This window comes from Dryas octopetala, chromosome 8, assembly GCF_963921425.1.
Source record: "Dryas octopetala chromosome 8, drDryOcto1.1, whole genome shotgun sequence".
NCBI lineage: Eukaryota > Viridiplantae > Streptophyta > Magnoliopsida > Rosales > Rosaceae > Dryas > Dryas octopetala.
The window spans coordinates 7,474,520-7,495,449 of record NC_141373.1 but is presented as its reverse complement, the minus strand read 5'-3'; the positions used below and the strand labels follow the sequence as shown (position 1 = coordinate 7,495,449).

Here is a 20,930-nt window from a genome sequence, read left to right as displayed (position 1 = left end):
TTGGCCATTTTTTTTTTTTTAAAAAATGATATATATATATATATTGGTCGGCTTTCTACTCATCCTTATGATTATATTTCTCATGAGCTTTTGTTTTGCATCAATTCCCAAGCCGTTGGGTAGTATCGCTTTAAATATCGGCCGTTGATTGGAGCATCATGAAGTTGGCCATCATAGTCCATTAATTGATACGCTCCTTTACCTAAAACCTTAACCACAGTGAATGGTCCCTTCCATGTGGGTGACCATTTTCCGAATTGTCGATCATGCTTACCAAGAGGCAAGATGGTTTTCCAAACTAAATCGCCCTCCCCGAAACTTTTGGCCCTCGTTTTCTTATTGTACGCCCTTGCTACAGCTTGTTTTTGAAGTTTTAAGTTGTCCAAGGCTTTCAACCTTGACTCATCCATCTCTTCGAGCTCTTGAACCATGGCTTGAGTGTACTCATCCGGTGTTAAATTTCCTTGGAGGGCAACCCGCAAGGACTTGACTGCTATTTCCAAAGGTAAAACCGCGTCATGCCCATACGTTAAAGCAAACGGTGTCGTTCCTGTCCCCGATCTCCTTGATGTCCGATATGCCCACAAGGTTTCGGATAATATTTCGTGCCACTTCTTTGGCTTGTCCGTTATAGCTTTTTGAATGATATTTTTGATAACCTTGTTGCTAGCCTCTGCCTGACCATTAGCTTGGGCATAATATGGGGTGGAGTGATGCAACTTGATCTCATTCTTTTCCATGAATGCCTTAACATCCGCCCCTATGAAATATTTTCCCCGATCAGTGGTAATGGACTCGGGTAGACCGAAACGGTGAATAATGTTTTCTTTCACGAATTGGATGACCTCTACCTGCGATACCTTCTTCAAAGGTACAGCTTCGACCCACTTAGTGAAGTAGTCAGTGGCCACTAAGATGTAGGAATGACCCTTACTTGAAGTTGGGTGAATCTCTCCGATCACATCCATAGCCCAACCTCTGAATGGCCAAGGTTTGATTATAGGGTTCAACGTTGATGCCGGCACGTGTTGGATCGGACCATGCCTTTGGCAAGGCTGGCAACCTTTCGCATATGTGATGCAATCTTTTAGGATAGTTGGCCAATAGAAGCCATGTCTCCTGATCAACCACCTCATCTTAATTCCGGGTTGGTGGGCACCGCATACTCCTTCATGGACCTCAGCCATTATTTGCATGGCTTCCTTCTTCCCTAGGCACCTCAACAGCAAGTCGTCAAACCCTTTTCTATATAAATCACCGTTCATAACCACATAGTTTCTTGCCTGAAGTCTTATTCTTCGACTGTGCTTCTCGGTTGGACGCCTTAAGTATTGGAGAAGAGGGTAACGCCAATCTTCTGGCGTAACTCCTGACGGTATTGCTCCGATCATCAATCCCCTTTCCTGAACCGAAGGCAAAGATCTTCTTTCTACTTTAAAGAATTTCTCAGCCAACCCCTCAGATAGGTGTGCACCAGATGCAAGTTGGGCCAATTCATTGGCCTCCCAATTCAAATCCCGAGGAACATGCTCCATATTAACTTCGTCAAAGTCGCCCATTAATTGTATGGCCATTTCACGGTATTCTGACAACACCGCACTATAACAATTATACTCTTCGGTCAATTGTTTAATAACTAACATGGAATCACCCATGATCATTATATTGGCTGCCCCTAGCTCCCTCAAAATTTCCAGGCCGATAATTAACGCTTCATATTCGGCTTGATTATTTGAACATGCGAAGTCTAATTGGAAGGCATATTGTGCTCTAAAACTCCCCGGAGAAACGATCACAATTCCGGTCCCAGATGCGGCCGCAGTACTTGACCCATCAAAGTATAACGTCCATGGAACCAGAAAGTGAGATGCTATCTCGAATGATTCCATGTCTTCTATTTCTACACTAGGGTGAGCGGCTAGGAAATCGGCTAAGGCTTGGCCCTTAACCGATTGTTGGGGCACATACCTAAACGAGAATTCAGACAAAGCCATTGTCCATTTTCCAATTCGGCCTCTAATGATAGGCCGGGATAACATGTATTTAATGAGGTCTGTTTTGGAAATGATAAAGACAACAGAAGGCAACATGTAATGTCTCAATTTTGTGGCTGTGAAGTATAAAGCCAAACATAACTTTTCGATCGGCGAATATTTTCTTTCCACCGCCGTTAGTATTCTACTTAAGTAGTGGATGGCCTGTTCTTTCTTTTCATCATTGTTTTGGGCCAACAAGCTTCCAATAGAGTTCTCTGAAGCCGATATGTACAACTTCAGTGGTTTGCCTCTCTTAGGCGGAATCAATACTGGTGGCCGGGTTAAATAATCTTTAATTGCTTCAAATGCCTTCTGTTGTAGTTCTCCCCATACAAATTCCTCTTCACCCTTAAGCTTAAGAAGTGGGGAAAAAGGTTCTGTCTTTCCGGCCGAGTTTGAAATAAACCTTCTCAAAAAGTTTATTCGGCCAAGGAAGCTTTGCAATTCCTTTTTGTTCTTGGGTGGGGGTGCGTCAATGATGGCTTTGGCCTTATTCTTGTCCACTTCAATTCCTCTTTGGTGGACTAAAAAGCCTAGAAAGTTTCCGGCCGACACCCCAAAAGCGCATTTTTGAGGATTCATCTTTAGTTTATGCAACCTCATTCTTTCGAAGGCTTTCTTTAAATCCCCAAGATGGCCCGACCGAGTGGCCGACTTTACAACCACATCATCAATATACACTTCCAAAGTCTTGCCAATCATATCATGGAAAATCGCGTTCATGGCTCGCTGATAGGTTGCACCAGCATTCTTAAGTCCAAAAGGCATCACTACCCATTCAAATGCTCCAGTCGCCCCTGGGCACCTAAATGCTGTTTTATGGACGTCTTCCTCTGCTATATTAATTTGGTTGTAGCCCGAGTAGCCATCCATAAATGACAACATTTCATGTTTGGCCGCTCCATCAACAAGGAGATCGGCCATAGGCATAGGATATTCGTCTTTAGGAGTTGCAAGATTTAAATTACGAAAATCAATACAAACTCTTATTTTGCCATTCTTTTTAATTACAGGGACAACATTAGAAAGCCACTTTACATATATCGCTGGCCGTATAAATTTGGCTGTAAAAAGTTTTTCAATTTCCTCTTTCACCCTAAGCTCAACTTCTTTTGACATCCGTCGGGGCGGTTGTTTGAATGGCTTGAAGTCGTCTTTGATTGGAAGACGATGCTCCACTAGCTGACGATTAAGTCCGGGCATTTCAGTGTAATCCCACGCAAAACAATCTTTGAACTCCTTCAGAACTGACTCCATCTCGGCCCTTAGCGAGGGTTCCATCAAGCCGTTAACGTAAACCGGCCTATGCTCCTCAGCCGTTCCCAAATTCACTTCAATCAAAGGGTCTTGCACTTCAGCCTTGGAGTCATCAAGCTTGGCTGGTGCTGGGTCCAATTTCTCAATTTCTAAGCGGTCCTCTTCAGGCCCTTCTCTTAAGCATTCGACGAGATCGATCTCATCTTTGTCTTTCCAGGCCGTTTCTTCAGCCAAATGCACTGACCATCTCTTCAGCGCTTCTTCAATCGTTTCTTGATTCTTGTCCATCATCGGATATGGATATTGATGCAAACAGGTCAGCCAACATTGGCCGCTCATCTTTAATCTTGACTTCTAACTTCTTGGCTTCAACCAACTCATTGGCTGCGACCCCAAAAGATTCTATATCCTTGACTCCATCTACCAAGGTTTGGAATGTGACTCCTTCCTCATACAATTCAGCGTCCATAAAGTTTGCTGAAGCTGAAAAAGGCCGTGTATCGGCCGAAATAACATCGATTGTATTGTCCTCATTCCAAAGTATTAGCAATTGGTGCAAAGACGACGGGATGCACCAACTACCATTGATCCAATCTCGACCAAGCAGTACGTTATATTGGGAGAACGAGTTCACCACGAGGAAAGTAGTGTCCCTTCTCTTTTTTCCAACCGCTACTTCTAGCGAAATTGCCCCTAGAATTTCCTCGTCATCCCCCACAAAAGAGCTTATCCTCACCTTTGTCGGACGCAGGTCATGTTGTGTTTTCTTTAGCTTCTTCAAGGTAGACAATGGTAGAATATTAGCAGCGGCACCGTTGTCCACGAATACTCTATTCATCGGCATTCCATCAATATGTGCCCGGATGTATAACGCTCTTACTTGTTTGGCCATTGCATCAGTTGGCCTGCCGAGGAATGTTCTTAACTGGTTGTTGAGGTCATCCCCATGCTCTTTGAGCCACGCAGACCGTCCACAATCATTTTCTTCCTGATTTGCTACTTGGTCATCTATTTCTGCCCATGCCTCTTCTTCAACCATGACGTCTCCTTCCAACTGGGCCACTTGTTCTGGCCCTGCTTTGAAATCCAACGGAACGGCAAAGTAATGATCATGCCGCATTCAAATGGTCCTAAAGACCCAAATTCATATGTAATTTTTCCTGAAGGTGATATCTTCATTTGGGACTTCTTTTCACCTTTATGGTTGTCACTTTCTTTCTCCTCCTCATAATATTCTCCGTCAAGGTCATCTTCATCCAAGTAATCTTCATCCCCAGCCTCTTCAAATCCCATTTCTTGGTCGGGGTCGACTTTATCTTCATCCCCTTCGTTAAAAGAGTCATCCTTTCCTTCAGCTGGCCCATTCATTCTTGGTGAAAGGTCATGAGATGAGGAAGGAGGGTCTGCCATTACTTGTGTTGAAACCGTCTCTTGGCCGACTTCAACCTTGGGTTGTTCAACTACAGGCCGGTCATTATCGTATTTAGCAATCTCGACCATGGATTGGTCAGATTCGTTCTTGAAGACTTCACTCATAAATTGGTCGGTGTCTATCTTGCATGTCCCAACCTTTTCCTTATTGGCCTCAAATGCCCCTGACATATGAGCTTCAAGTATATTTATGACTTCCTCTTTTTCTCTTGGGACAACCATTACCTTGGTCCCTTCAACTTTTCTTTGGACCTTAGGTACGGCCACCATATTTTCTTCAGCCAAATTATCATCCTTCAAGAGCCTGACTTCTCCTCTCTTTATCTTTTCCCTTAAATCGGAGCTTCTTCTCAATTGAACCTCTCTTTCCTTAATCCAAGCCTCCTCCTCACGACATGACTGAGCGTACTGCCTTTGGACACGTCGAGTTTGGGTTCTTGTCAGAGGAATCATAACTCCGTCCTTCCCTTTCTTGTACCAAACATTAGGTTCAGCTGGGGTTGGTTTGAAGGTGTTTTTTCCCGGTTTTGGCATAGCCACATGAGCCACATTTCTGTTTTGGCCCTCAGTCACCGAAACCCAAAGGCTCCTTTCTTTTCTTTCATATGGTTTGGACAAATCCTCCACCACATCTTCATACCGCAGTGTCCTGTGGTAAGGCCGTTTATACGGCTTACGATAGTTATCTTTATGGTACCGTCTTGACTCGTTTCCCAACTCAATTTTCCTTCTTGGACTACGAAGTCTGTCATCCCTTAGTGGTACCAAATCTTCCATTTTTCCTTTGCCCTTGTCTTTTGGCTGAAATGTTATTGGCTTTCCATCCCCACGCAAATCTCCTTCGAGTTGACGCCTTGTCCTGCCACCTAAGTCAATCCTCCTTCTTGGGCTATGAGGGCTGAAATTCCCAGGTGGTGACATTTCATCCACTCTGCCTTTGCCTTTTTCTTGAAACTGATGCTCAGTTGACTTCTCAAATTCGTGCCCTTGGCCAACCTTTTCCTTTTCATGGGCCGTGGTTGGCATGCTTTTGTCCCGATTTTGAGACGATTTTAGAACGTTATCGTTCTCCTCATTTTGTTTTACCGATTCCACCCTAAAGGCTTCTAGTTCTACTTCACATTGGCACCTGCTACACAGCACAATTCCCTTAATTGGGGCCAATTTTCCTTCTGGCCGAGTAGTCACCTCCTTTATTGGCCGAACTTCTTTTCTTTGGGATTGCCCCCCAAGAGTTTGGGATGACCTACACCCATCTCCCCCAGCCTTTTTCTCATTGCGTCGACCGTATTCTGGGAGGTGTAAGTTAACCATGTTGACTTGAACATTTGGGAAAGGGTCTTTTTCCACACCCATCACTGGCTTGTCCTTGTCTGGGAAACGCAGAGTTCCCTTTTCAATAAGGTCTTGCACAACATTACGGAAGACAACGCAATTAGCAGTTGAATGAGACCATGCATTGTGCCATTTGCAATAAGTTCGATCCTTAAGCTCATTACCGAGTGGCATTGTTTGACCGTTGGTGAGCTTGATGAGCTTTTCGGCCAACAATTGATCAAATATTTGCTCAGCCTTTGAGAAGTCAAAGGTGAACGTTCTAGTAGCTGACCCTTTTTGCTTGGAAGAAAAACTCACTTGTTGTGCCTTCTGGTCTTTAGAAGCTTTTACCAAGGCCTTACACACATGTGGCTTGGAAATAACAATCTCAGCCGCATTGATCTCGGCCAATTCCTCATCCGACTCAGTGTCAAGTTGTTCCAGCTCCTCTTCCATGTTCACCATTTGGACACTTGACTTATTCTTGTTCCATGCAGCCTTGGCGGCCATCCTCTTTTGACGCTCTTCCCTCAGAAGAGCCTCATACTTATCCACCTTCATAACTAAGTCATAAAGGTCTCGAAACTCCATTCCCTCAAACTTCTTCCGAAGCTCCAAAGATAAGCCATTCTGGGCTAACTTCACAAATTCGCTCTCAGGCAAAGGGACAGTGCATCTACTTCTTGCAAGCCTGAATCGAGAGATATACCCTTGAGCTGATTCTTCAGAATTTTGCACCAAACGGGCTAAGTCAGCCATCGATACTTCTGGTTCATGGCGATAGAATTGTTCATGGAAAATTCGCTCCATAGTTTGCCAATTTGGAACCGAGTTGACCGGCAAACTAACATACCAGGTAAAAGCAGCTCCAGTGAGTGAGTTGGGAAACATCTTAAGTTTCAGATTATCATTGTTTGCAGTTTCAGCACACTGGGCCGTGAATCGGCCTATGTGTTCAATAGAGGATTGATAATCTTGACCGGAGAACAAAGTAAAATCAGGAACCCTAAAACCTCTTGGGTATTCCGTTTGGTCCACAAAGTCAGGGTAAGGTCTTCGGTATACCGGTCAGATTGTTCTCCTAGCTAAAGGTCCATACATGTCTTGGACGACCATCTCGATCATATTCCTATCAATTCCCACCGGGGCTTGGCCGAGTCCGACCTGAATGCCCCCAGCAAAGTTGTTGACCGTTTGATGGTTGCCCCCTTGGTTTTGGGCCCGGCCATTATTCTGGCCGTTACCATTGCCCCCCAAACCTAAATGAGCTCGTGGTTGATTTTCCAAAGGTGGCGGTCTATAGGGTTCAGGGTTTTGCACTTGATTGGCCATGGGTGGATTCTGGCCCTGACCCCCTTGAAGAGCTTGGACAATGTGTTGTCCGATTTGGGTACCCATACCGGCAATGTTGTTGGCCATAACATTATTAGTCCGTTCAATTCGGTCTAACGTAGTGTTCACCTGAATGGCCACAGTTTGTAGATGAGTCTGAGTGACCCGACTTTCCTCCCTTACCAAATTGATAAGTTGTTGGACATCCTCTATAGTAGCCGGATTCGGCTGAAATAGAGGACCGATTTTCTCCGGTACATCTTCAATTGTAACTTCATCATATGATCCATCCTGATTCTTTTGGTCCACTCCATGGTCCACAAAGGTCGGAACGTGATCATTCCCACTCTGTTGGCTAACTTGAGGCTTCTTCCCAGAATCGAGGTTGGGATGATTACTTGGATTCACAGCACCGGTCGCCTTGCCAGCGGGTTGGTTGCTTGGGTTGGCTTGATTCTTCGTCATTGGATCACGATAAGGAACCGGGTTACGGTAAGGATTCTCCTGATCACGATTTGGAAACGCACGAGTATTAGCAACCATGCAACGTTAGTAAAGACAACAAATAAAGTCCCACCGGGCGTGCCAAAAATATGTTCACTAGTTTTTAGCCAAGGTTGGCCAAAAGTGATTTTTGGTCCGTTTGGATGTGAGTGTGCGGGGCGTACCACTATTGGGCCTCAAACTAGGCCACAATAGAAATTGGGATGGTAATGTTGGGGTTTTGTGCCTAAATCTGAAATCCAATCCAACGATTGTGCGGCCAAGCTAGGAACCACTCTTGGCCTGGATTCTTTTCTAGCCTCGGGGACAAGGCTTTAGTCGGAATCAGAGTCCGAGTCGCGTCTCGGCCTCCTTAGAACAGTGTTGTTGAATTCGTGAATACAATGATGAAATTGGCCAAAAAGATAAAAGAAACTATGGACGATAAAATTATACTGAAACTCAACGCTATTATTGCCAACTAAATCAACTTCAATATTAAAAAGAACAATAAACAAAATAAACATTTATGTATTGAGTAAAGAACTTGAACAAGAATTAAAATAAAAACGATCCAATTGCATGAACTTAAAGTGCGTAAAATAAATCGATACCACAATCCTTGTGAAGGCAATGGCAGAGCTACAAACCTAATGATCTTGAGACTAAAGTTATGAGAAGCCTAAAAGCACCTCGAACGGTAGCAACTAAAAAGAAATTGAAAGCAAAAGAACTTTGAGAGATTCTTAAGATTTGAGATCTGGGTGTATTGGATGCTGAATGTCTGTCCACTCTTCCCTCGAATGCCTCTATTTATAAGGGTGCTAGGATACAACCCTAGATAATGGGCCATTTCCTGGCCCGAAATCATCTTCCTTCTCCTAGTAGGACTCGAACTTCTGAGATTTCTTCTTGGCGGCCAAGTTTTGTTATTGATGAGGATTGAAATTCTTTCCATAGGAGGATTCCTTTACTTGATCGTATTGAGTCCTTGTCCATCTAGGTGACTTTATTCGCAAAACTTTCCGAATTATTTCTAAAGTTGGACTCATTGCTTGATTTGGCTTCCTAGCAATTTTGGACTCATTTTTCGGAGTTGATTATGCGAATGGGCCGTGGAAATCTCTACCGGCCCCTTTATTGAGACGGGTTCATCTATTTTATAATCTCATTACTGGCCTTAAAAATTTCTTTTGGGTCGTGGGCCATATTGGCTAGTAGTCTTAAACAATTATTGGCCCTTAAACCACAATTTAAAGAGGAGTGGGTTAAAACACCCATTGGCCCCAAAGTAAGTTAGCCACCAAATAATATATGGGCCAAGAAAATATTCTTAGCCACTACACGAAAATGGCCAATATGAGAAATGGCCAATATGAAAAATGGCCAATGTGAGAAATGACCAATATGAAAAATGGCCACTACACGAAAATGGCCAATATGAGAAATGGCCAATATGAAAAATGGCCAATGTGAGAAATGGCCAATATGAAAAATGGCCAATGTGAGAAATGGCCAATATGAGAAATGGCCAATGTGAGAAATGGCCAATGTGAGAAATGGCCAATATGAAAAATGGCCAATATGAAAAATGGCCAATATGGAAAATGGCCAATATGAAAAATGGTCAATATGAGAAATGGCCAATATGAGAAATGGCCAATATGAAAAATGGCCAATAATAACCCAAGTGTCATTTTTGGGTACAAACACTGGGTTTTGAGCAGAGGATGAAGGAGACGAACAGAGGGATTGTGATCAGGGGGTGGGCCCCGCAGCTGTTGATTTTGGAACATGATTCTGTTGGTGGGTTTGTGAGTCATTGTGGGTGGAATTCGACGTTGGAGAGCCTGAGTGCCGGGGTGCCGATGGCGACGTGGCCGCTGTCGGCGGAGCAATTCTACAACGAGAAGCTGATAACGGAGGTGCTGGGGGTTGGGGTTCAGGTGGGGAGCAGAGAGTGGGTGTCGTGGAGTGAGGAGAGGAAGGAGTTGGTGGGGAGAGAGAGGGTGGCGGCGGCGGTGAGGAGAGTGATGGGCGGCGGCGATGAGGCGGCGGAGATGAGAAGGAGGGCCGGAGAGCTTAAAGAGAAGGCCAAAAGAGCTGTTGAAGAAGGTGGGTCTTCGTATGCAGAGGTGGATGCTTTGATTTCAGAGCTTCAATCATTGAAGAGGAAGAACAATTAGTCAGCTGATTTTTTGGTTTGCGTTGGGACGACATGTAGATAAACCAAAAGGACCCCGTTCTTTCCCAAGGAATAAAATTTCGGATTTCGAAGAAATTTTGATGGAAATTTCGATGGAAATTTCGACGGAAATTTCGAAGATTTTTTAATTTCGACAAAAATTCGACGAAAACCACGGAAATTATTATCAAAATACGGAAATTATGAATGAAACTTCACCATATGTTTATTTAACATATTATCTACTACATTGATAAAAAACATTGAAAAAAACTAATTATATGGTAGGTTTCATGTGATATGTGATGAATATAATGCGCTGGAGGCAAATAGTGTTAAAAAAATGCTTCACTAATTAATAATTACTTCAATAACACCTCAATTTTATTATTACTATTAACAAATCATACAAATTCCATATTAATTATTAACAAATCATACCAATTCCAATTCCATATCATATCACCACTTTCAACTTTCATAGTTCCATATCAATATTTATATATCATACAAATTACACAAATAATACAAATCAAAATCAACCTAAAATTATACAATCAATTCCAAAATTATAGGATTAAAGATTCAAAATTATCTACTACATTGATAAAAAACATTGAAAAAAACTAATTATATGGTAGGTTTCATGTGATATGTGATGAATATAATGCGCTGGAGGCAAATAGTGTTAAAAAAATGCTTCACTAATTAATAATTACTTCAATAACACCTCAATTTTATTATTACTATTAACAAATCATACAAATTCCATATTAATTATTAACAAATCATACCAATTCCAATTCCATATCATATCACCACTTTCAACTTTCATAGTTCCATATCAATATTTATATATCATACAAATTACACAAATAATACAAATCAAAATCAACCTAAAATTATACAATCAATTCCAAAATTATAGGATTAAAGATTCAAAATTAACCCAAAATCATACAAATTATACAAAACAAAATCAACCCAAAATCATACAATTAATTCTAAATCTATATAAATCAACCCAATATCAGTATAATTTATCTTATATAAATCAACCCAAAATCATACAATTAATTCTGATCCTTAAATATTAATAGGTAATGATAAATTGATAATATATTGTAAATTTGTAACTTTGTAAGTTTGTAAATTGTAAATTTGTAAGTGACTAACTGACTAATCAACCATTCAACCCAAACAGCCAAACTTAAGTAGCTTTGTAACTTAAATATTACTTACAGAGTTACAGACTGCACAACAATATAAAATCTGTTGTTTTGATAGAGTCGAATTTATTTTCTTTGTAGTGCACAATGGCAAAGGTATGCTGAAAGTGCCAGACTTCTCTATAATAATAATAAAGAAAAAAAAATCAGTTAGCACTTAGCACGTGCATAAGAAATTGATATGATTAAGTGAAAGTTGCCAATTAATTAAGGTATATATCCGTATATATTATTAAAATGGCACAACACGCACCCAAAACAAAACCAAAGTGACTGAAATATTCCCTTTTGGTTTTTGAAGGGAATGTAATGGTCTCCTCTAATACATTGATTATATGGGGTGATGTAAAAGGGGGTTGGCTTTTAAGAGGAAAGAGGGAACTTACAGTAACAAATCAACCCAAATACCAAAACAGCAAAACTCCAAACTGATTTCGGGGTTCACCGGTTCAAACCAAAAGGACCCCATTCTTTCCTTCTTCGGAAACAAGGATTGTGGTTTTGGAAAAAAACTTTCTGCTTATCTCATGGCTTTCCTCCATATATGGATTTTATTCTGTATTTCAATGTGAAACCTTGGCGAGTTTCTATATTTGGAAGAATATGTTTATTAAAAAAGATATCAATTAAGTAATTAACTGTTCATTTATTAATATTTATCTCTTCATTGTTAAAAAATATCTTAAATTCGACCATTAATTCCAAGATAATGACAATTCAAAAAGTTAACAAAAAATACTCGAGCCCAAATTTTTTTTTTTTTTGGTAAAAGAGGGGGCTAAAAGCCCAAAAATTTAACTTACACGTAGAGTTGCTAAATTTTAAAAATTTCAAGCGACAAACAACATTAAATATTTAACCACAACCACCCTTATCCTTATTTATTTGCAGACTACATTTCAGAAAATTATTAAATATGCACACCAACAAAATGACAAAAAAAACACAAAGAATAAGAAAGTCTTTCTGAAACTGTTACAATAATGAAGAATTTACAAATTCTGATACTCCAAATTCAAACTAATACATCAAATTTGAGAATTTTTGCAAATGAAATTACAATTGAAATTGAAACTGCAATTGAGATTGCAACTGAAATTGCAAACTGAAACTGAGAGCTGAAAAATCGATTTCAATGCAATCAACTACAAATTTGAGTTCAAAATAGAGGTAAATATGGATTTGCAAAATTGATCAAAAATAGAAATCAAACAAATAATCAAAATAGAAAACGAAAAGTTGCTATGAAACCAAAAGAACGACTCGGCCATAATCTCTGATTCATTTACAAGCAGAGCATTCTTTCACACTGAGAGAAAGAGAGATTGAGAGAGAGAGTGAGACCTGGTTGCTGGTTCGGTGGTCAGAATCTGTCATTTCGGTGAGAATGTGGACGGAGATTTGGCCGAAGAAACCATTGGTGTCAGACGTGGTGATTGGATCGGCAACGGCTTTGAGTGTGCCTCGGTGTGTTCGTGTGGTTGGTTTGGTTTTCTCTTCTTCTTGCTTCTGCTACTTTCTTTCTCTCCACCGACTCTCTCCCTCGCTCTCTCTTTGTGTCTGTGGACTTGAAAATTGTTTGTTTAAATTGCCAGATAGCAACCACATCCAGCTATGTCACCTTATTGTTTTTTTTTTTTGGCCACTAGCTATGTCACCTTATTGATAAATTTGAATAATAAGTATAGTAGAGGTTAAATAGAATATTTGTCATGCATCTTACACTAATTTATTCATTTGAATTCTCACTTCTCTATATTGAGAAGATAAAAGCATTGCAAAAATGGATAAGTGAGATTGGTGCTTCTATTTGGGCTAGGCTGGACTCGTGCTTCGTTGTTGGATTGGATTCTATGGCTTCTTTTGGGCCAGCTTTCAGGTCGTGATCGAGGTGTAATTTTCAAGCCCAAAACACCTCCTTGTCCTTGACATAATGACGGGGGATTGGAGTGTGAGTTATGCCTTGAGAAAGTTTCTGGTTACTGATTGTCTGTATCCTCATGCAAAAGAGCTTTTGGCTGTTATTGCAGGCCTGAGATTGGCTTTAGAGACTCGTTTCAGGAGGATTGTGGCTGAATGCGATGCTTTTTGGGCATAAAAGAGCTTGGCAGATTATGGTGAGCTTATTGATGAGGTGAAGGTTTTGATGCTGTCTTTTATTCTTTCCATTGTCAGTCTATAATTTGTATTAAGGTGGCTCATCGTTTAATCCAATTTGGTTTGGGTTGTGACAATGAGCCTCCCTGGCTTACTTCCATCCTCACTCGTAATGTATTTCTTTGGTTGAAAGCTACTAAATGAGCAAGGTACACTGTCTTTTCTATAAAAAAAAAAAAAAAGCGAGAAAAGTTGATAACGTAAATACATTTAATTCCATTCATGCTACTAATTGTTATCATTATTAATCGTTGAGCACCTCTCCAAGGAGGTAGCATATATATAGACCAAATATGTACTTTACTAATATAATTTTATTATTTATTCTTGATTTCAAAGCCCACATGCAGACAAAATAATGGCTAGGTGATGAGCTTAACCAATCAAATAATAGGGTGGGCCTCAAATAAAAATTATTATTGTATGTAACTGTGACATCACGTGGTGTTATCAATTTACTTATATTATAACACATGTATGATTTTAAGGGTATTTTTTAAGATTTAGGGTTTTAGAACTTAAGTGGATTGGTAATACCATATTGTTATACCACGTGGTATTACGGTCACACACAATAATTTCTTCAATGTCAGAAGTTTGGTTGAAATTACACATTACATGTTCTTATCACACTTGTTGGATAAATAAAAATCCCACATGACATAAGATTAACTTTTTTTTTTTTTTTTTTTTTATGAGTTGGGAGGAGAAAAGATCAAACTTGGGTGCATTGAAAGTAATTTTACGGCTCTTTCAACTAAGTTACCCAACAACTGTATCATACGTTTCTAACTTTAACAAAGTGTTTACCGCATCTAGTGCTTTTATATGATAAAACGTTTGAGTCCTTTGACGTTTCTTCTTGAAGGCTGCTCTATGCACACCTTTTTTCATTTGATTACACACACCTCTTTCTCTCATTTATTAAATTACAACTCTGTTGTAAAATTTTATTTACTCACAAATATACGAGTCTAGTAGTATATTTACGAGGTCGAACCTCAATGAGTGATGAAAAACGATACACTAAGCTTAAACTTAAGTTAATTTAAAGCTAACCTAGTTTTGAAATTTTGTTGGTTTGTGAGGCAACTTAAAATAAAATGCAACTAAATTAAAAAGCAAATAAAGTAGATGAAAAGAGAATAATGTAAATAAAGGTGCAAGAATTGAAATATTAAATCTAAAAAGAAAAATAATAACTTTTTGATTTTAGAAACTAAACAATGGTATAAGAACCAAGGTTAGGGTTCTACATCACTTATGAATATATTAAATGAGATTTTTAGTAATTTCTCCTTAAAGGAGGGCACCCAAGAGTCATTTGCATGCCCTCTTGCAAAGATAAATGTGAATTAAGCACAAAAGTTGAAGATTTATATGGTAAATCTTGATTTTGCTTAGAAAATACAAATTTTAAGCAATTTAAGTGAACCAAAACAAAGGAACAACTAGAGTTCAAAAAGTTTGTGTTTAAAACAATGAACCATAAAGCTAAAATGTAGAAAGAAGATCTAACTATCCATAATATATGATATTATGGGTGAAAGATGATCTCTTTCTCATTTTAATATCAAAATCTAGAGCTTGTAGGATCTTAAACAAGAGAAAATATAACATAAAAACCTCATTTAATAATATTCATGGTGGTGCTTCCCCCTTACCTTGGTAAAGGGGTTTAGTGACCACCTATGATCTTATATCTTAAATAAAAATAAATAAAGAAGTAAATGAGCATGAAATTTAAAGAACAATAAAATAAATAACACTACTAACAATAAAGTAAAGAACTACATAAAATAAAAGGCATAAAGTAAATAGAGGATTAGAGAAGAAAAAAGAGAGACATAATATAAAGTTAACCATAAAATAAAGAACTACATAAAATAAAAGACATAAAGTAAATAAAGGATTAGAGAAGAAAAAAGAGAGACATAATATAAAGTTAACCATAAAATAAAGAACTACATAAAATAAAAGACATAAAGTAAATAAAGGATTAGGAGAAGAGAGAAGAGATACATAATATTAAAATTTCATTAATTAAAATGCAAGAAAAAAATTATATTCCTATTCTCTCTCAAACATCATAGCTGAATGGTTTGAGAGAGAAATCCTAGGAGAAATACTAGAAAAGGCAGAAATTAAAATTCTAGAGTAAAAAAAATATGTGAAGAGGGGGCTGAATGTTCCTATTTATAGGCAAATACTAGGGCTAGAAAATATCAGATGGGGGGACATGTGGCAGCTTATGTAAGGCTGAGAGGGTAGCTGGTGACAACTATACGAGGATCAGCACAAGCACAAGAGGCGCTGGAGAAATCTGGAAGCAGCTAGAAGATGGGACACGTGGCGCCTGCTGGTTAGAGAATGAATTGATTAATCAAATGCAATTCTGGGCGGAAGGAAAAAGAGAGGCGTCTGGCTTGGCTGTGCAAGTGTTGCGGCTGCATGGGAAAACGTGAGAGAGAGAGAGAGAAAGGGGAGCGGCTGGCTCGATTGGCTGCTGGCATCAGTGGTTCACATGGGTGTGCTGATTTGCGGAGAGAAAATGGAGAAAGGCTGCCCAGGTGTTGTCGTCCAGTTGGTTGGAGCCAATATTAATCAAACTGAAGAGAGATGCGGAAGGGTTTTGGGTGAGGCGTTGTGATTGTTCGGCTTCCTGAAGAAATGGGCCGGACCTTGAGCTTTAATCTTCACTGATTTTCTTCCAATTTGGGTCGGCTTGGTGCATGATTGGGCCGCTGTAATTATTTTGGGCTTCCCTCTTTATTTTAATTAAACCTACAAAATTCAAATAAACTAATTAATACAAATTATAATTTTAAATCTAACCTAAATAAAAATAAATGCAACCTAATAAAATCTAAAAAATAACCAAAACTAATAAAATTCACTAATTAACTAAATAATAAACATAAGAATTAAAACACTAAAAATGCTAAAAGACATAGACAAAAATGTATAGTTTTAAGGATAAAAATTACATATAAAATGAGCTCAACAAACTCTAACCTCTAACTTAAATGACCATAATACCTTCAATGAATCCCAGAATGACAAAACAACTCATCACCTCCTTCAGTCACTCCAAGTCCAGATCGCACCAATCATCGGCGGTTCAACCTGCCAGCCTCCTTTTCTCTCTCTTTCCCTCTTTGTCTCTTTCCTCTCTCTCCTTTCTCCCTTTCTCCCTTTCTCTCTTTGTCACACTCTGATCAAATGTAAGTGTCGTCGACCCTGTCGGCCCCTACATCTGATCAGAGAAAGTGACAGAGAGAGAAATGGAGAGAAGAAATAGAGGGAAAGAGAGAGAAATGGAGAGAGGAGAGAAAGGGAGGTCGGTGACAATGGTTGGAGTTGGCGTTGACATCAGGGTGGGCTAGTTGGGTTTTAGTTTTTTTTTTTTTGTGTACTGAAGGGTATTTTAAATATTTTGGAGACATGTTTTGAGAAATTAAATGAATTAAAAAAAAAGTGTGGGGTGAAAAAATGATGTGTAATGAATGTGCATATAACAGCCCCTCCTCTTCTTATACATATATGCTTTTCTCTTCGCACTGAAAAATCATTAAGAAGTGCCATGAGATCATGAATGACTCAATTTGTCTTGCAATTGTGACACTGACACCTAAAAGAACCCTGGAATTAAATTCATGAATTATGTTGAGACAATTGTTTGTGTATGTGCAAGTGACTACCATTTTGGTACATTTGACCCATAATTATTCGGCTCACATACATCAATAAATAGCAATCATTCACACGTGGCTAAAACGTTAGAAGTTTCTAACATTTCGTTATGGTATATACCGACATCTCACCAATTGTTCTTGCATTCGTTGTTAGATCGTATGCATCTAGTCATTCGCTGAAACTGAAAGTGACCTTCCGATCTTTTTATTTGGTAAACTTCGAAGTTCTTCCCCACAAATCTACTTTCCCGAATTCACATTGATTGATGCAGGGGCCATGTCTCCAAGAAACTAATAATCAAATGCTGTGATGTAAGCGATTATGTCACCTGAAACATCCCTCAAATTACGTGTGTAAACTTCTTTGTCTTCCTTGTTTGACCATGCACTTTTCCTGGTCATAGTGCTAAAAGCCACTTTTCCATTTGGGTTTTCAATGTAGGGCTGCCTTTAGTGACTTCCGACCAAATTTTTTTTATTTGATATACCAATTTTTACAATTTAAAAATCAAAAATTGAAATTGAAAAATTTTAAAAAAATTAATAAACCAATCGATTATCACAAATTATTACTAAAAAAATCGAATCGATTATTATCGAAAAAATAAAAAAATAAAAAATAATTAAAATAATTACCAAAATGAGTTATATATGTTTATATAATACTATTATGTTAGTGGTACAATAAATATTAAACTACTAATATCTTAAATAATTATAAAAAAATGTAATTGTATAATGTTATCATATTAATAAAATGTGAGTTAAGATATAAAGTCATTCTCTAATAAAGTAAATATTATTATTTTTAGAAAAATAAGAATCTCATATTTAGTTAAGTAATGCATATATATAATGGCTGGAGTGTCATACCTCAACATAAGTCATTTGATGTATACCTCAACAAAAGGAGTATATACATATATATCTACTCATATTTATTGGTATATATACATACTAAATTAATAGGATATGTACTAATATATATTATTAAACTAATTATACTAGTATATATTATTACTAATATTATTACAATTAATACTAGTACTATAGTAAACTACAAATATTACTCGTGCAAATATACATTCATCAAATATTATATTTTATGCATCATATTTGATTAAATTTTAATTTATATTGGTATATAATAATTAGTATTATTATAATTAAACCGAAAATGAACTGAAAATATCCGATACCAAAATTATCAAAATCGAACCGAAAATTGAAGTTTACAAAAAATTACCGAACCGAAAAATACCGAAACAAAAAAATACCGAAATCGAAAAATACCGAATTTTTTGATTTTGGTTTGGTAAGCCCCAATACCAATCCAAACCGACTGATGGGTAGCCCTAATTTTCATCGATGATGTCTACTAATTTTTTAATCAAAGAGATTCGAACTTTTTAGTATTTTCCACATTGTAGAAAAAATAGAAAACAATATTATTAAACTAAAGTTAGTTAATAATAACATGTAAAATATATTTTTTTCTCACCATTCTTACGGTTAATAAGACAAATGTATGCATTTTGATTAATGTTATTCTATAATTATTATTCTACCATATATATCTTTTTCATTACGAATCGGTTGAAAATTAGATGTATTTATTAGCATATTACTTCTACCATTTTTTCTTTAAAACAAAAAAAAAATTATTCTTATTAAGTAATTTAATATGTTATATTATATTACTATACTGAGAATCTAATATCATTGATCAATCAAGTATTAACATCATCTCTAAATGCACCTTGCTAATTCACAGTATAGAGAAATAACATACATTTTTCTTTTCAGTGCATCTGAACTTAATACATTTTAATTGTTCATGATTCTAATTTTCATTTTTATGGAAATGATGTAATGATAGATTGATTGTATGTACGAGTCAGTTTCTTAAACTTTTCATAAGTGATCATATGAATCATATGATTCAATGGACCTTTCCATCACCTCTCAATATTAACTAATAAGTAGTCATTGTAACTTGTAAGCAAAGTTAATCGGTTAAGACACAGCTTGGCATTCGTGGTTCTTATACCTTCTCTGTCTCTACAACAAAACAAGAAGAATCCCATTTCTTCTTGATAATCTCAATCCTCACAAGCCCCTATAAAAGAATATTCTCAAACACAAACATAGAGCTAGACCAAAACCCCCAACCCAAATTTTCTATTGGTCCAATCAAACTTCCACCATTTTCATTCTCAAAGCTCAACATGGGCAGTGAAAACCATGAAACCCACATATTCTTCTTCCCTTTCATGGCTCATGGCCACATGATACCAATCTCAGACATGGCCAAGGTATTTGCAGCACAGGGGGTGAAGAGCACCATAGTCACAACCCCTCTAAACGCCGCCATATTCTCCAAAACAACCCAAGCAAGAAAACCCACTTCTGGGTTCGAAATCAACATCAAAACCATCAACTTCCCTTGTGCAGAGGCTGGTCTGCCAGAAGGGTGTGAGAACTTGGACTCGCTACCCAGACCAGATTTGGCCATGAATTTCTTCAAAGCAGCAAGCTTGCTGCAGGAGCCGCTCGAGCGGCTTTTGGTCGAACACCAACCCACTTGCCTTGTTGCAGACATGTTCTTTCCATGGGCTACTGATGCTGCTGCAAAATTTGGTATTCCAAGGCTGGTTTTTCATGGGACTAGCTTCTTTTCTTTGTCTGCTTCTCAGTGTGTGATACTCTATGAGCCTTTCAAGGAAGTTTCATCTGATTCAGAGCCCTTTGTGATTCCCAATTTGCCTGGTGAGATCAAGTTGACAAGATCCCAAGTGCCTGATTTTGTCAAGGTGAATCAGGAAAATGACTTGACCAAGTTGGTCAAAGATAGCAAGGAATCGGACGTGAGGAGCTATGGGATTGTGGTAAATAGTTTCTATGAGCTTGAACCTGTTTATGCAGATTTTTACAGGAGGGTAATGGGGAGGAGGGCATGGCATATAGGCCCTGTTTCTCTATGCAATAGGAACAATGAAGAGAAAGCACTTAGAGGAAAGGAAGCCTCCATTAATGAGCATGAGTGTTTGAATTGGTTAAATTCAAAGAAACCCAACTCTGTTGTTTATGTGTGTTTTGGGAGTGTGGCCAAATTCCCTGCTTCTCAGCTCATGGAGATTGCAATGGGGCTTGAGGCTTCTGGGCAGCAGTTCATTTGGGTTGTGAGGAAAGGCAAAGATGATGAGGTGGGCACAGAGGATTGGCTGCCTGAAGGATTTGAGGAGAGAATGGACGGTAAAGGACTTATAATTAGAGGGTGGGCCCCACAGGTGCTGATTCTTGATCATGAGGCTGTTGGTGGGTTTGTGACTCATTGTGGGTGGAACTCAACATTGGAAGGTATTGCTGCTGGGTTGCCTATGGTGACATGGCCAGTGTCTGCTGAGCAATTTTACAATGAGAAGTTGGTGACCCAAGTGCTGAAGATTGGGGTTGGGGTTGGTGCTCAGAAATGGGTCAGAGTGGTGGGGGACAGTGTGAAGAAGGAGGCTGTTGAGAAAGCTGTTACTCAGATTATGGTGGGTCAAGAGGCAGAGGAAATGAGAAGCAGAGCTAAGGGACTAGGAGAGCAGGCAAGAAGGGCTGTTGAGAAAGGAGGCTCATCATACAATGATTTAAGTGCTCTACTTGAAGAATTGAGATCCCATAGCTAAGCATTCAAGGCCCTTGGCTCTTTGGGATTGTGAAAGGCTATAGTACAATCTCTCAATAAAATAGTGACTATTTTATGTACCATTTTTCTGATAGAAATGTAATCTATTTGTATAAAATTCATTTAAGTTTAAAC

At 38.5% G+C, this 20,930-nt stretch overlaps 2 protein-coding genes across 2 annotated transcripts; both read left to right on the top strand.

Moving 5' to 3' along the window:
* Positions 1–9,586: 9,586 nt before the first annotated feature.
* LOC147276720 (abscisate beta-glucosyltransferase-like) lies at positions 9,587–10,042 on the top strand. Its single transcript, XM_086255548.1, has one exon. The coding sequence runs from the start codon at positions 9,587–9,589 to the stop codon at positions 10,040–10,042; it is 456 nt and encodes a 151-aa protein (XP_086111674.1).
* Positions 10,043–19,200: 9,158 nt separating this feature from the next.
* Positions 19,201–20,878, top strand: LOC147276719 (scopoletin glucosyltransferase-like). Its single transcript, XM_086254026.1, has one exon. The coding sequence runs from the start codon at positions 19,351–19,353 to the stop codon at positions 20,794–20,796; it is 1,446 nt and encodes a 481-aa protein (XP_086110152.1). The 5' UTR covers positions 19,201–19,350; the 3' UTR covers positions 20,797–20,878.
* Positions 20,879–20,930: the final 52 nt, after the last annotated feature.

What these genes read in the sequence shown, in the direction of transcription:
- LOC147276720 (XM_086255548.1), top strand. Translation starts at nt 9,587, where the DNA reads ATGAAGGAGACGAACAGAGGGATTGTGATCAGGGGGTGGGCCCCGCAG.
- LOC147276719 (XM_086254026.1), top strand. Translation starts at nt 19,351, where the DNA reads ATGGGCAGTGAAAACCATGAAACCCACATATTCTTCTTCCCTTTCATG.